The sequence below is a fragment of the Bradysia coprophila genome, unplaced genomic scaffold, assembly GCF_014529535.1.
Source record: "Bradysia coprophila strain Holo2 unplaced genomic scaffold, BU_Bcop_v1 contig_476, whole genome shotgun sequence".
Taxonomy (NCBI): domain Eukaryota; kingdom Metazoa; phylum Arthropoda; class Insecta; order Diptera; family Sciaridae; genus Bradysia; species Bradysia coprophila.
The window spans coordinates 1,382,761-1,398,799 of record NW_023503727.1 but is presented as its reverse complement, the minus strand read 5'-3'; the positions used below and the strand labels follow the sequence as shown (position 1 = coordinate 1,398,799).

The 16,039-nt window shown below is 34.5% G+C and overlaps 2 protein-coding genes across 5 annotated transcripts in view; both read right to left on the bottom strand.

Annotated features, from left to right (window-relative positions):
* Nucleotides 1-16,039, bottom strand: part of LOC119082548 (protein sickie) — a 239,638-nt gene that overhangs the window by 147,014 nt on the left and 76,585 nt on the right. For all 4 annotated transcript variants that reach the window (XM_037192062.1, XM_037192059.1, XM_037192060.1 and 1 more), the window contains exon 2: nucleotides 4,816-4,986. In XM_037192062.1, coding sequence (XP_037047957.1) covers nucleotides 4,816-4,986 — 171 coding nt within the window. The remainder of the gene's footprint in view (nucleotides 1-4,815; nucleotides 4,987-16,039) is intronic.
* Nucleotides 12,680-15,161, bottom strand: LOC119082550. The gene is made up of 6 exons (XM_037192066.1): nucleotides 14,850-15,161; nucleotides 14,538-14,776; nucleotides 14,360-14,480; nucleotides 13,698-13,958; nucleotides 13,493-13,637; nucleotides 12,680-13,430 (listed from the first exon to the last, which is right to left on the bottom strand). The coding sequence occupies exons 1-6, from the start codon at nucleotides 15,102-15,104 to the stop codon at nucleotides 12,772-12,774; spliced, it is 1,680 nt and encodes a 559-aa protein (XP_037047961.1). The 5' UTR covers nucleotides 15,105-15,161; the 3' UTR covers nucleotides 12,680-12,771.

Sequence of the window (16,039 nt, the reverse complement as noted above, 5' to 3'; positions counted from 1 at the left end):
GACGATAATATCGTATTAGAAGACAATAATATCGTTTTCCGGACGATAATATCGTTTTCTGTAACAATATTATCGTCCCTGCAACGATATTATCGCCCATGAAACGATATTATCGTTATACGTAGTCCAGTAGTCCAGTTAAATTATTCACTAAAAATTATTGAAAATTCCATTCATTTGTTATTTCCATTTCTAGTTATAATATCTCCAGAACCCATATTTTATCTTTCTATGGCAAACCAAACACCTTTCTAATTGAAGGGTGAATTCAGTTGCCGTCTATAATTTCCTTTTGTAAATTTAAATATTATATATAAAAGTTACACAGACTAATTATTAGACGATGCGAGAGAAAAAAAATTAACACCTAAGTTACCAACACCGTTCCGGCGCCCGGCTTGCATTGCGGCCCTCCGCTTCGCTGCGGGGCAATGGGCCGGATCGCTCGGCGTGTTAAAACGCTTTTTAAGTGCAATGAATTACACAGACTAACTATTGGACAATGTGAGAAAAAACAATTAACACCTAAGTTTTAGAACGTTTGATCGACTAGACTAATCGGCAATAATATCGTCCGTGCAACGATATTATCGTCTATTGAAACGATATTATTGTTCTTGCGACGATAATATCGTTTCATGCAACAATATTATCGTTTCTGCAGTGATAATATCACCCGTGCAACGATATTATCGTACAGGAAACGATATTATCATTTCTGATATAATATTATCACCCGTGAAACAATATTATCGTCCGAGCGACGATAATATCGTTTTCCGGACGATAATATCTTTTCCGGACGATAATATCGTTTTCTGTAACAATATTATCGTCCGTGCAACGATATTATCGCTCATGAAACGATATTATCGTCCGAGCGACGATAATATCGTATTTGACGACAATAATATCGTTTTCCGGACGATAATATCGTTTTCTGTAACAATATTATCATCCGTGCAACAATATTATCGCCCATGAAACGATATTATCGCCGATTGAAACGATATTATTGTTTTTGCGACGACAATATCGTTTCATGCAACAATATTATCGTTTATGCAGTGATAATATCACCCGTGCAACGATATTATCGCCCATGAAACGATATTATCGTCTATTGAAACGATATTATTGTTCTTGCGACGATAATATCGTTTCATGCAACAATATTATCGTTTCTGCAGTGATAATATCACCTGTGAAACGATATTATCGCCAATTGAAACGATATTATTGCTTTTGATACGATATTATCGTATCAGACGACAATAATATCGTTTTCCGGACGATAATATCGTTTTCTGAAACAATAATATCGTCCTAGCAACGATATTATCGTCCATGAAACGATATTATCGCCGCTGCAACGATAATACACTCGGAGATTTTTCCCGTCACCTAATCTATGCCTTCGATTGTTCAGTTTTTCGTTTTCAACTCATTGCAGACTGAATGGGCTAATGCATTTATGAAGAATCTTGAAAAGAATGTTTTGACGTTTTTTGATAACTTCATCAGTCAAGGGACCTGACCCACCCATAATGTGGGACTCAGTAACATATATATCTCTATTATGCCATCTACTACTGCTATTCGACAATAAAAATGAGCAGTGATCTCTGGACTCCAGCTCATGTAGCAAAATGTACATTCAAATTAGTGAAGTAAAAGATTCTTCATCTATTATAACAATTATTATCAATCCACAGTGGACGTCAGTGAAATTTAGGCATGAATTTCCTTCAGCTGGTGTACTAATACAAACGTAACTGTTCATACGTCTTTAAACGGTTTTACCACTACCTCATAAGATGATATGATATGTTTGATGTATTTGGGAGGTTAGAAGATTAGAGTGAGCTGAAATAAATTTATTTGACTATTGAACCCGATTAAATCGTCCACAGAATTTTCATCAATGTACTAGACACAATCGACTCCAAACCTTTGTTCGATTAAAATAAAAGACAGGTTTTAAGACTCACGTCAAGCACCTGTTTTCATATTATTACGATTAACGAAATGAAAAATGGTAAATATCACAAAAAGGAACCGATTGATCTATTGATTTCATTATTCAAATACCAGGTTGTTTCTTTTCGTCTTCTCCAACTATTTTGTCTATAAATTTTTGCAAATTTCTATTCATTTTAATATTCACAGCACGTCTGTGAATGAAAATATTTTCGAATTTGTTGGATGAATTTTTGAAATATTCAAATCGAATATTATTGGCCCGGACACGTAAATTAGAGGTGAGCTTACGGTTAATGAAAATTTAACTTTAATTCGAAATTATGGTGCAGCTGTATAGTAATTTATTTATTTATTTATGCAATTGTTACATTTGGTTTTACAATGTTTAGATTCAATGGATAGTGCTCAGCTAGTTTGTGGTTTAAGCTTTTCATACTGATGATGTTTCAATTGGTTTTGAATTACTATTGGCGAAATTATTTGATTTAATTTGGGCAGAAGAAAATTTTCAATAAACTTCCAATGAATTTTGTATTTATTATTTCCTAATTTTTCGTGTTATTACTTCTATTCATATTTACATGGCTATTTACACAGGATTCAGTTGTTCAGTGAGATTTCTGATAATTGGATTTTCAGAGAAGATTAGTTTGTTTAGAAATTTTTGGGAAATTTTCGCAATTTGTTCGGTAATGGTTGGGATAGAGGCGAGTCTATGCAAGTCTGTAGTTTCATGATGATGTGGTAGATTCAGAATTATCTTTAGGCATTTGTTTTGTATAGTTTGAAGTTTTTGAATATGGCTTATGGCGCAACGTCCCCACACTGGGCATGCTGATAGTAGGCAACTTTGTATGATTGCTCTAAAGACACGAATTTTGTTGGTCGTATTTAATTTGGATCTTTTGTTCAAAATGGGGTACAATGCCCCGAGAAGTTTCAACGATTTGACCTGTACATTGTCAATGTGTGACCTGAACGTGAGTGTTTTGTCCAGGGTGACTCCCAGATACTTGAGAGAGTTTTTCCATGCAATCTCAGTATTCCGGTCCGTAATACCAGTGGAAGGGAGCCACTTTTGAGCTCTTCTTCTAGTGAAGAAGATGGCATTTGTTTTGGAGTCATTCAGTTTAATTTTCCACTTGGTGGTGAATTCGGTGAGTTGTTTACTGGCCGTGTTCAGGCTTTTAACGATTTTTGCTGGAGATTTCGCGGACTTGTATAGGGCAGTGTCGTCTGCAAAGAATGCTTTTTCGCTTTTGGTGATTTTCAGGTCCGAAGTAAAGATATTGTAAAGAGTGGGGCTGAGAACGCTACCTTGGGGAACTCCAGCAAGAATTAGGAAAACATTGGATTTATGATCATTGATTGATACGTAAAACGACCGCTTGTGTAGGAATGATTCAATGATCTTTATCAGATACAATGGAAATTTGAGAACAAACAATTTATGTATAAGACCTTTGTGCCATACACTATCGAATGCTTTTTCAATGTCGAAGGTCACCATGCCGGTCGAGTGTTTCTTCCTAAGTGCTTCTTTGATATGATTACAAACTCTGACAAGTTGGTGATTGGTCGATTGACCGGAGCGAAAGCCGAATTGCTCATTTGCGAGCAAGTTATTGGCTGATATATGTGATTTCAGCCTGCTAAGTATAGTCTTCTCTAGTACTTTACTAAGAGAGTTGAGTAAGGAAATTGGTCTGTAATTACAGGCTTGGGCATGGTCTTTTCCAGGCTTTGGAATTGGAACAACTTTTGCACATTTCCAGGAAGTAGGAAAATATGATAGCCTGAGGCAAGAACGAAATATGTGCATTATCATAATGATAGCCTTTTTTGGTAATTGTTTCAGCAAAGTGTTGGTAATTGAATCGTCACCAGGACTTTTCCTATTTTTGAGTCCACGTATCAATTTAGAGATTTCCCGTGGGGTTGGTAGATTCACTTCTTTGATTTCTGGGAGCAAGAATTTGACATTATTGCAAGACATACCAACTGCCATTTCTGTGGCGGGGTCACTCTTGTCGTTAAACGTAGTACTATGAGCCTTACAGAAGACACTACCGATTTCATTTGCCTTTTCTAGGTCTGTGGCTAGTAATTTGGAAGGGGTCTTGATTGGTGGAATTTTATTGATGGGGCTGCTTAGCATTTTTGTGACTTTCCATAATTGGCTCGAATGGCTTTTGATTTTGGATAGCTTAGCGCTCCATGTTTCATTACTGTGAGTTTTAATTCTGAATTTGATTTCCCTATTAAGAAAATTTACTTCTTTTTTCAGATTGCTTGAACCACTTCTTTGCCATTGTCTTCGTTTACAGTTTCTGAGAGAAATCAGATTTTTGGTTTCGTATAGTGTATAGTAACTAACGTCTAACGTAGAATAATATTATTCACCGGAATCATTGACTTGCAAGGAATTTCCATTGATGAAAGACTCGGTTTTACTATAAATAATCAAAGTTTTTTTTTGGAGGGTTTCTACCAATAATTAAATTTGTATTTATTTACTTAATCATTTTCCTGTGAGTCGCATAGAACAGTTAACATCTGTTGCATGTATTTCAAATTAGCTCTATAGCACATCCACGTTTGTTTCTTTATTTACAAAATATACTAGAGAAACGAATACAACGGCAGTATGGCTTTACTTTAACGACGAAAAAAGTAAATCGTGTTGGATGTTGATTGATCTAAAGCATATAGACATGACAACGATAGGCATAATTTTTAAAGAAAAATATTTCTCTTTTGAAACAGTGATCAATGTTTCGATATAATTCATATTGATCGGAATGGAATACAATGAAACGTTAGAAAACTTACCATTTGTTGGTGGCTTTTCGGTTTCTTAATTAAATCAGGTACTTTGAATGTTGTGACAGCCTCGATAACTTCAGCCAATAATAATCCATCTCGACAATCTGCTGATAAATCGGCAACCTTTTTCTTCGATTTAGCTCGTTCCAAATAGTGATTGGCCCAATCGGTATAGATCTATAAATAAATGTGTCAAATGGGAATTAGATTCCAGTTTATAGTCCATTCGTTTTTATTAAAAATTTTCAAAATAATTTAAAAGAAAAAAATGAAAGAAAACGACGATGTGAATGCCAAAAAAAAAATTATTTTTTTCCGTCAAAATGTTCTCCGCTGTTACACCAGCGGCAGCATTATGAAAAGAAAATTAAATTTTCCTAAAATTAGAATTCAATTGACCTAAAAAATGTTTAGAAAATTGAATGCATCTGGGCTGCCTATTTCCAATTTGGTTTCGATTTTTTTTTTCACTTCTGTTTTCAAGTTATTTTTGACTATTAAGATTTGTTTATTATTGAAACGTAATGTATAGGCTGATATTTGTAGTTCACATTATTCGACACACATTACAGACATGATAAATTACTTACATTGTGTAGTGTAATGTACCACGTTTATTAGACATATATGTACACAAGTAGCAGTGCCAAGCACATAAAAGTATAATACGAGCTACTACACGGTATTCTTCATGTAAGTAAATCAGGGCCGTAGCTGGTAGATTGTATCTATAAGGCTAACTCTTCTGAATGTTATTGGTATCGTGAGAAAACTGCACAAAAAAAAAAGATTTGGAAAGAATTGTTTGCTAGAAATATATTTATAGTTGTGACAAATATATTTATATTTGTCACAAAATTTCAGGTAATTTGCTTGTCATAATTATATTTAATTATTTGTGACAAATTATTTCAAAATATATTCGTTACAAATATATAAATATTTGTAGCAAATATGTAAATATTTGTTACAAATATATTTAATTATTTATGACGAATTATTAAAAAAATATTTGTGGCAAATAATTAAATATATTTCGGACAAATATTTATATATTTGTAACGAATATATTTTGAAATAATTTGTCACAAATAATTAAATATAATATAATATTATAATTATTAAATATCTAATATATTCGCCACAAATATTTATATATTCGATACCAATTTTTTACATTAAATTGGTATTGAATATTTCTTTTTTTTCCGTGTGGTAAGACCTAAGTTGAAGGATTTCAATTTACGTAAAAATCGAGCATGATTGTTCTTAAGTACGTTTTTTGCTACTAATTGCCAATTCTACATTTCCTTGTTAATGGTTGGCTTTGCCTAGTTTAATTTTATGATAATCAATCGTCATACATTTTTGTTCTCTCAATAAAACCAACGAAAATTTTACTTTTCGTCACTGATTCAGGGCCCATTATTGGGAAAATTATTTACTAAAATTTACCGAAATTTCCTAAATATTTACTGAAGTTATCGAAACATAATTTCGGTAAAATTCGGTCAATTTCTGTAAATTTCATTAAATTTGGTAATTTTCCGAATAATAGGCCCTGCTCAACTCAGTGCAAAAGATCTTTCAAATATCGTTATGAAACGACTAGTCATCTGCCATCGACAAAAGTATATAACGAGTTCAGACATGCATTTTCTTATATGGGTAATTCCATGGTTAGTTGCGTTACAAATTTCGTTAACTGTGAGTCATAAAGTTAATTGTGTTGGTTATGTTTTGCGGTAACAAATCAGTCTATAAATTTTCTAATACTCAGGAGACACAGTGCTTTCATACCAACAAGAATTGGAATTTTTAGCCTGCGAAGTCTGACTTGTGTGATCGCAAAAGTCGGCGGTTAGTTGCGTTACACGTTTGTGACTTTTCGAAATATTTTCACCAAATAAAAACTGATTTCGGTAAAGCTATGGTCAAGACGCGCAGTTTAAGCCCAATATGAGGTTGGTAACCCAAAATTTGGGGGAGATATGTCTAAAAAAGTGATATTTTTCGGAGGTCATAAATAGCCAGAAATATTTTTTTTCACAATTGGTGGTTGTTACCCCACAGAAAATGTTGTTTCGGCTCAAAACCGTTTAAAAAAATGGTTACAAAATTTTTTGAGATAATCTCGACGAGTTAAAATTCGAGGATGACTTTTATCACCGCTGGAAAGCTGTTTTCACCTACTTTAGTCACCCAACTAACCTGATTGACTCAAAGTTATTTTTCTCGTGAAGTCATATGCTGTAGCTTTCGAATGACACCGATCTTCAGTTTTTATTTGAAAAAATGTAATTTCGGCAACGTTTGGGTCGAAGTGATTTTACCTTACTTCGAAGCAGAATGAACCAAAAATCTTCAAAAAATTTAATTTTGTGTCATTTGGAGCAATTGTGGAATTATAGCGTTCACATCTACAGGAAAACAAATTTACAAAAATCATTTGAGATTTATTGAGAATATCTCGGAATGTCGAATACAAACAAACACTTTTTGGTCATGTCTCCCCGAGACCGCATTTTACAATAACCTCATATTGGTGTCAAACTACGCGTCTTGTCAATAGCTTTGAGCAAAAAAAAAGTTTAGTGAAATCGGTTCAGGTTTCGTGAAATTAACTAGAATTTTCAAAAAATTTCTGAAAACAAGCATACACTTTTATGGTTGTATCTCCCCGAGATTTTTGGCCACCGACGTAATATGGGGCTTAAACGACGCGTCTGGTCAACAGCTTTCAAGGAAAAAAAAGTTTGCTGAAATCGCATTTCAATTGGTGAAAATATTTCGAACAGTCACAAATTAGCTGGAATTACCCATATAGCAAAGCGTATGTTATAACGAGTGAAGTAATAGATTTTGTGTCAAAAACGTCACATTACTTTTTCCTTTTAAAAAAATCTAGCGGAAAATATCGATATAAGCTGAGGAAGTAGGATTACAGTGTCTCAAATATCACATCTTGGTGGAATGTACACTTAAGACGTGCAATTTTACGCCCTACTCCCAATCAACTATTGGTCTTCTCAAGGCCTTATCTTTGTTATTTGAACGACGCGAAGTATTTGAGTAGCAATTCTACATTTTTCCGATAAAAGATTGACAATCGCCTCTCCTACTGGGAGAAAAAACTGAAGTTCGACATGTTTTCAGATTTGGCAGTTGTTGTGGTTTTTAAATGATTTCACACAAAAATCGTTTAACAATTGAAAATCTAGATTTTGTATTTTAGTATTTCATTTTCGTTGCGAGTGATTGCCGTACAATAATTTAGACAATAAAAATCTAGTTTTTCATTTGTTTAACGAAATTCTTGTGGAATTATTTACAAGCCCAACAACTCCGAATTCAGAAAAAATGTCGATATTTCACTTCTCTCACTGTAACGGAAATGTGTGGTAAATACAAGGATCTAAGGCCACACTCTAGTGGACTGTTGAGTTTCAATGTCAGACTTACCATCGCCTCCATATAGTATAGCTACGGCCCTGACGTTAATGCATTGTTTAGAAGGAAAAATGTTTATCACCAGAGTATTGTAATGAACTAAGAAGTGAATCGGTAAAGTTTAACAAAATTTAGGGTTAAATCGACAACGTTGTTGGTGTTTTTTTCAAAAGAGTTTACATAACGTTTATTTGTCTTAAGCACAAAAGGAACAACATTTAAATAAGCAGCAATAAATATATTCAGCAGCTATACAGCCAACGAACTGAGAAAACCATTAGTTAATTAAAAGTTGCTAAAAGAGCGGCTAAATAAATAAATCTAAATAGTTGAATAAAAATGTCAAGAAAATCTCGACGAAAATATATTTAGAAATGTTTAATCAACAAAACAAAAGAGTTTTAAAATGGGTGCGCTATTTTCGGACAATCAAAACAATTCGTCGGATTTTTATCCCGTATATTTGTTGGTTATAAATTGATTATCAAATCGTTTGACATAATAAAAGCATTCAATTCGGACAATCAATAATCATTTGAAGGAATAACTGTCAGGATTGATGGTTACAAGCTCGGATAAAGGGATCAGACGAAGACGATGAATTTTCCCATAGAAATAGCTTGACAAAAGATAAACATTTTTCATGTGAAATTAGACTAGCATTGGATTGCCATGGAAACAGTGATGAGCCGGAAATGTCTGAGATATAATCGGAGAAAAATAAATTCCCGATCCGTTTCTCACGAATTATTCGCATATGTGAGATTTATAGAATTGTACATTTCGCTCTTTCATTTTAAAACGTAAACTCCGTGCACTTTTGAAATTGATGTTTTATGCAAAATTTCGTACGAATAAATCTAGAGAGTGATGTTCAATTCAATTACATGTTTCTTCAGGTGCGTTTGTTTATAGAACGTGCATAATTAGTGGGACGTAAAATGTGTTGCTAGTGGGGCTCTGCCTAAAAATACACACTTTGAGTCAGATGCAGAACAGGAGAAAATTTCATTTAATGAAGTATGAAATTCAGTCTGTTTGATTCAGCGATGAATAATTTGCGTACGAAATTAATCATATATTCAGAGTCAGCTCTGATCTAATTATATGGTTTTACGAGTTTCAAGTCAGCAAATTGCAATTAGTTATAGCTGATAGTAGAGCGCATCATGGGCGCGCGTTAGCATAGCGCCCGTGACGCAAGTCCTATTACTAGAAAAAATTTCAAAAAAAAATTTTCGTCGTAGACTGCAGAACCATATATACAGCAAATATTGAAGTTCTACAATTCAAAGACAAATGACTCCAAATTACCATTAAAAAAAACTAGGCGTCCGTACGAGTTCAACGAGCTATCACACGTTCTTGCAGCTTAAAATTTGGCCACGCAAAAAATCTTCCAAGAAGCCCCATTTCCATACATTTTGGTCAATTTCAGTACTTTAAACGAAATGAAAAAAATCCTACGTTACTTTGTTAGTCCGTCCGTCCGTCCGTGTCTAAAGTCTTCTTTAGATTTTGTTGAAATTTTGGGAGTAGATTCTAGTCGTCATTCTAAGACATTCCAGAAAAAAAATTTTGGGGGAACCGGCTTCGTTTCGGAGCTAGGGCTCCTCGAAGTTCCCATATAGGCCCCATATAAAAACACCTTTAAGTGTGTGTGTGTGGATGGGTATGGTAGAACAAATTTGTTCGCTTTTGGTATTTGGTAAAGCTCTGCTCGCCTCAATTTTTTTTCCTAAATTTAGTATTTTCTTAAATTTTTAAATTTTTCAAAATTTTTCAAAATTTTTAAAATTTTTCAAAATTTTTTAAATTTTTCAAAATTTTTAAAATTTTTCAAAATTTTTAAAATTTTTCAAAATTTTTTAAATTTTGAAATTTTTTTTAAATTTTTCAAAATTTTTTAATTTTTTTTAAATTTTTCAAATTTTTTTAAATTTTTCAATTTTTTTTTTAATTTTTCAAATTTTTCAAATTTTTTCAAATTTTTCAATTTTTTTTAAACTTTTCAAATTTTTCAAAATTTTTCAAAATTTTCAAAAATTTTCAAAATTTTCAAAATTTTTCAAAATTTTCAAAATTTTTCAAAATTTTCAAAATTTTCAAAATTTTTAAAATTAATATGTTTCAAATTTTTTAAATTTTTTAAATTTTTCAAATTTTTCAAATTTTTTTTTATCTACTAATTCTTCCAAAAGAACTGATATCAGTCAAAAACACTAAAAAGAGTAAAAGTGACGCAAGTCCCTGTGCATACTTCCAAAACAACTGATTCAGACAACACAATTGCATCCAAGTACAAAACTAAGACTCGGAACATGTCAGGTATATCTTGATCTGAGCCTTAATTTCAGGTGGACCTGAGAATATTTGAATCTGAATTGTCTGAATTATCTGACCTGAATTTACCTGAATTCTGAAAATCAGTAAAAGTTCAGGTATCACAGGTCGAGGTCACATTTTAGATATATCTGGGATTTTTTCAGGTGTACTTGACCGGATTTACCTGTATTGATTTTCAGATTTCAGGTAAATTCAGATCAGGTAAAAATGTTCAGTTCAGTTTCAATTCTAATCAGATGCAGATAATCTGAGATTCAAGTTCCACATCAACCTGACAAATCATTGAGTCAAATGAACCAAAAGTCCAATGACACATTTCAATATATGCCGCCCACCATCGCAAATCAAACTCATAGTTTCGAATAACGAGCCCATTTTCGTCATAAATTCATTTGAATCATAATAAAAACACAAAAATTTTCCACCAAATTACATTGATCTTCCTCCGTACCATAAAAGTTAATTTAGTCGAACAAATTCCTCAGGTTTATACATCAGAAAAATGCCGTCTCTTCCGCAAGTGTTCATTCATTTTTCAATAAATTTACCCAGCGTATGGCAGATTGTGCGATATATATATGTATACAAGATCCAGCAGACAAAATGTAGTTTATGAAGAGAAATATTTTCCAGTGTATGCGCTATACAAATAGTAGGCTTTCAGTGACAACGCTGGTTCGTAAATTCGTTATGAAATACCCAAATGTTTGCATTCTTTGTTAAAGGAAATTTTTTTTGTATTTTCTTTGGTAAATGTTTTGGGGAACTTGTCCGCCTTAAATAAATGTGAACGATGCGAAAGAAAAGGACGAAATGGAAAAGTCGCTTTAAGAGATAAAATAGAAAACCTTTTTAAACTGGAGAACCCATTAAGATACAATCACGGTATTGAATTTGAAGAAATTTATTTTTATTTTCTTTTCGTTCTTTTTGTGTGTATTTATGTTGTGACTGTCTCATTTTCCGAGACTTTATTTCTCTTTACTGTTCGAAGAAGACATAATGCATTCAAAGGGAATCAGATTAAAGTATTAAGAAATGAGTAAATGGGAATGGAATTGATAGTCCGGCTAGTCGGATATAATAGCGGGATATTTTGATTTGAATTCATAAGTGTATTTGCAAACATTTGATTTTTTTTTGGTTTGCTTGCATAAGCAATAAAAGTACTTAAGGCAGTCAAACGTAAAACGTCTTACAAAATTGATAAAAAATCTTTCACTTCGTTGGTTTTGGCAAACATTTTGTTATTTATAAGGAAAGTATTCAAGAGCTGGTATGGAATACGACACCAATCCTAACGTGGACCGTGGAAGACTAATAACCTGTGTCACGATTTGGCACTCTGGATCATGTGAGCTTTGATGAAAATAAAGATACCTGCTCATCTACGGATGTGATGGCTCTGCGGTTACGTACTTGCCTTCCACCAAAATGATCCGGGCTGGATTCCCGCGTCCGACAATTCCACGATGAATGTTTCATGTTACATGACATTGGTAACGTCCTTAAGTTCACTAAAGCTTCATAATTTTGGAAGTTGCAGTGTGTTTGGTGGCTGTAAAGATCTAATGGCTCTAATGGATCTAATGGCTCTAATGGATCTAATGGCTCTAATGGATCTAATGGCTCTAATGGCTCTAATGGATCTAATGGCTCTAATGGCTCTAATGGATCTAATGGCTCTAATGGATCTAATGGCTCTAATGGATCTAATGGCTCGTATGACACGCAACCCAAATACAATTAATTTGTGTCTAGCCTACATTTAGGCGGTATATCAATTAATAACCTAAATTTCCTCATATTAGCATACTTCGAGGCGTCGTTCAGAGATCACGTTCAGTCGGTGGTCAAGACTGTACTTGCTACTGGCCGTAAACGAATGTTAGAGAAAACAAACACATCAAATCAAACTCTGACGAGAGTTCAAAAGTTACCACCCAGAAGTGATAACAAATAGAAAGAGAACAGTGAAAGACGAAGCAAAAATAGCGAGACCCTCATAATACTCTGGAGAACCACTACGTCAAGATTGGAGCAGTGACGTCGCTTTATTGATCAGTGGCCGTTAAAGCTTCTGTTGACAATAAAAATGCTTTATATGATCAGCTACGACAAATCTATGATTTATGTCTTTTGCTCATTTATTTGATTTTTCTTCGACTACAGCTCCGGTCCACAACTACCTGGAGTCCACGGTATTGAAGGAAATGTGTCTAACGTCGCATTCTTAACAAACTCAAATTCGCCATATAAATCCAATTCGCCAAGTCTTAGCAGAGCAGTGTCGACAATACCAAAATCAATCCAAAAATTTGGTACTGCCCATGGATACGAATAAAAGTGATCCATGATGGTGGTGTCCCATTCAATGCTGAATGTCGTATTTGATCCGGTGAACGGTTGAAGTCGACCAAATGTCCACTCGCTCAAATATAATTGCAGTGTTGTGTTACCAGTTCCAGGTGCATACCTTATGCTAAGATCACCATTTATCGGATGTCCATATACACCCAAAACATCTGCTGGTTCGACTCTACTCCTTATTTGGCTATGATGTAAAGCTGTTGCGGCTCTATTTGTCTTGTGTTCTTTGAACAGTTGATGTTCAATGTTAGGCTTGGCAATATTGACTTTTTTAGATAAAAGTTCCGCTAGTGAAATGTTGGTTCCTCGTGCCAATTCAAAAATGTTTAAAATCACATTCTCGTGCATTGGGTAGTCAATAATAAGTCCTGGCCCATTGACACAAATAAAAACTCCGATTTGCGTTGCAGGGAAGAGACGCATCTCGCAGTGATACGGTGGCCAGTATCCATCATCTGCTCGATAAATAAGATTTGAGTTTTAACCAACAAAATACACATCTAGCAGTCTAACTCACGAAATATGACGCTCCATCCATCATATAAACCTGAAAACAGTCCTAATGCCGCTCCCAAATTACCGTAAACCATCGAATCATCTTCGGTCCTACCGCCTTGGAAATCAAATGCGTTCGAAGTAGAGTATAACCATCTCATCACATTCTGAATATCAATTTATCAAATTCGAATGAAATTCTCTGACCTCTTCAAAGACTGTATTACCTCTGGTACAATTTGTCTATCACCAACCCGTCCGTTATTTAGATGAAAATTCATATATTTGGCCATATCATTCGATGTGGACAGAACGCCACCAGTTCCCACGCCCATGTGAATTTTTCTAACTTGGAAAGTGTCAAACGCGACAATCGTGCCGTTCTTAAGAATATACGGTTGTGACATGCCTGGATGTGATTCATACGAACCATTAAGATCGATATAGGTTGTATTGGCCATGCCAAGATCTCTTGCAAGAGAAACTATCTGGAATGTTGTTTCTATTATAGAAAATAATCGGGAACTGTGTGTGCTATCTCATAAGAGTTGAAATTACTCTCTACACACTCATCATGTTAGAAAAAAGTGCCTTGGCGCCAAGTGCAATTTTTAAATGAGCGCCAGAGGGTCATTTCCGAACCAAAATCGCGATCGAAAAAGATTTTAAAACCGAAAGTCATGTTAGAACGACATTTACGTTTATCTGCGCCTCGATTGGGGCAGAATTAGCTGCTCAAATTCGAATATTCAGTATTACGATACGTTGCCCTTTATCTTATGTTTTTTCTACGACCAGTGCTCGAGATAATGAAAAGCGCCAATCATGAAATTTGATTGAACTTAATGATTTGGTTCAAAGTCTTGAAGAAATGATGAGTCAACACTACCATATTTTGTAAAGTTGTTCCCGCTATCGCTGCTATTATTTCGCCGGCAAGTGATATCATGTTACTGTTGTACACAAAACCACTTCTGAAATCACAATCTTGTGGAAGATACCTGGAACGACTAATAGTCTCTTTTCAGAGATTGTCTCTCACATGTTCCTCTGTAATATCCATTTACTATGCATATTCAGATGCCGATGGTAATGTACCGACAATTAGTTCAAATGCCCCATTCATCAAGCATGTACGGTGAGACAGAATATCTCTGAATGTCGCATGTTCAGCTCTATATCGGTCGCTTAATGTGAAATTGACTGTGGGTGGAATCAGTTGGGCTATCGGAATGTCTAGAACGCCAGCACCTTGATTGGGATGTAATTCATTCAATGTTTTGACAACCAAAACTGCTACAAAACTCTGATAATTTTGTATATAAATAAAGAATTTAAATGACCGGTGCTGGTGGCAAAGAAGTTTTTTTTTAACTTACTTTCGATATTGATCCGATCGAAAACAATGTGTTTCCGTCGGATGCAAGTCTAGCGGAAATATTTCTCATTCCGTATCCTTTCGACATTAGTACCGTGCCATTTCGAACTACAGACACACCTGCACCAGGAACCCGGTGGGTTGCCATAAACAAATCTTCCACTATGTAGTCAACTAATTGTTGTCTGTCAGCATCGAATGCAGAATTCGATGTCACAAACAGACTAACAATTAGACAGAAAAATGAAAACTTCATTTTTTTCGTAAAAATAAAATCTACGGCGGCGATTCAACAATCCAAAATTTTTATTAAACTGAATCAATCAGATCGGTCAACTGCTTATTTATTGTGAAACTCACAGTGTTATCTCTGTCTAACCGAGAGATTGTTATTATTATTAAGAAACACTTGTTTAATTCCATAGCTGTACACCTTCTACGAAATAAGCGGCTCGATGATAAATTATACGCTTACCTTAAGCCAAGTACACAAATCGAGGTAAGGTTTGAGTATTGTTTCAAATAAGGAAAAATTACTTCAGAAATCTACTTGTTGATTCGTCAACAGACGATCTGGCTACCAGTCAAAACCTTAGAATTGTGAACTTTGGGGCGGAGAATTGAACACTTTAATTCGGGCGTGTTGCCCTTTTCACTTCTATGTTTATTCGGACTTTCAATTCTGTCGTTCATACAAATCAGTGCCAATTCGATCTTCTCAATAATTTCCACGACGACTCTGATTTGTAACTATTACCGAGTAGAAACTACCGTTCGACATCCAACATCCTCCCACTATTTTTACGATAGTAAAAATACCAAAAATCTCGAACGGTTCTCAATTCATCCATCACGATCAATTGCACAGTGTCTCTATCGACGACCATTTGATCCAGTGTCTCTATCGACGACCATATTTGATTCAGTGTCTCTATCGACGATCAATAGTCCCGTATCTCTATCGACGACCATTTTTCCCATGTCTATACCACGACGAATTTTTTGGCTTATTATAACGACCATCAATTCTTGACTCGACCTGCCTTTTCTGTGGCTTATTTAATGACGACCAACAATTCTGGACTAGACCTGTCTTTCCTGTGCCTTATGTAATGACGACCATCATTTCTTGACTCGACCTGTCTTTTCTGTGGCTTTTTTAATGACGACCATCAATTCTTGACTCGACCT

Excerpts from the sequence above, each read along its gene's own strand:
- LOC119082550 (XM_037192066.1), bottom strand. The coding sequence starts at position 15,104 with ATGAAGTTTTCATTTTTCTGTCTAATTGTTAGTCTGTTTGTGACATCG. Across the intron at positions 14,777-14,849 it reads CGATCGGATCAATATCGAAA|AGTTTTGTAGCAGTTTTGGT; the intron begins GTAAGTTAAAAA and ends CAAAATTATCAG. Across the intron at positions 14,481-14,537 it reads TCGGCATCTGAATATGCATA|TCGTTCCAGGTATCTTCCAC; the intron begins GTAAATGGATAT and ends AGAGACTATTAG.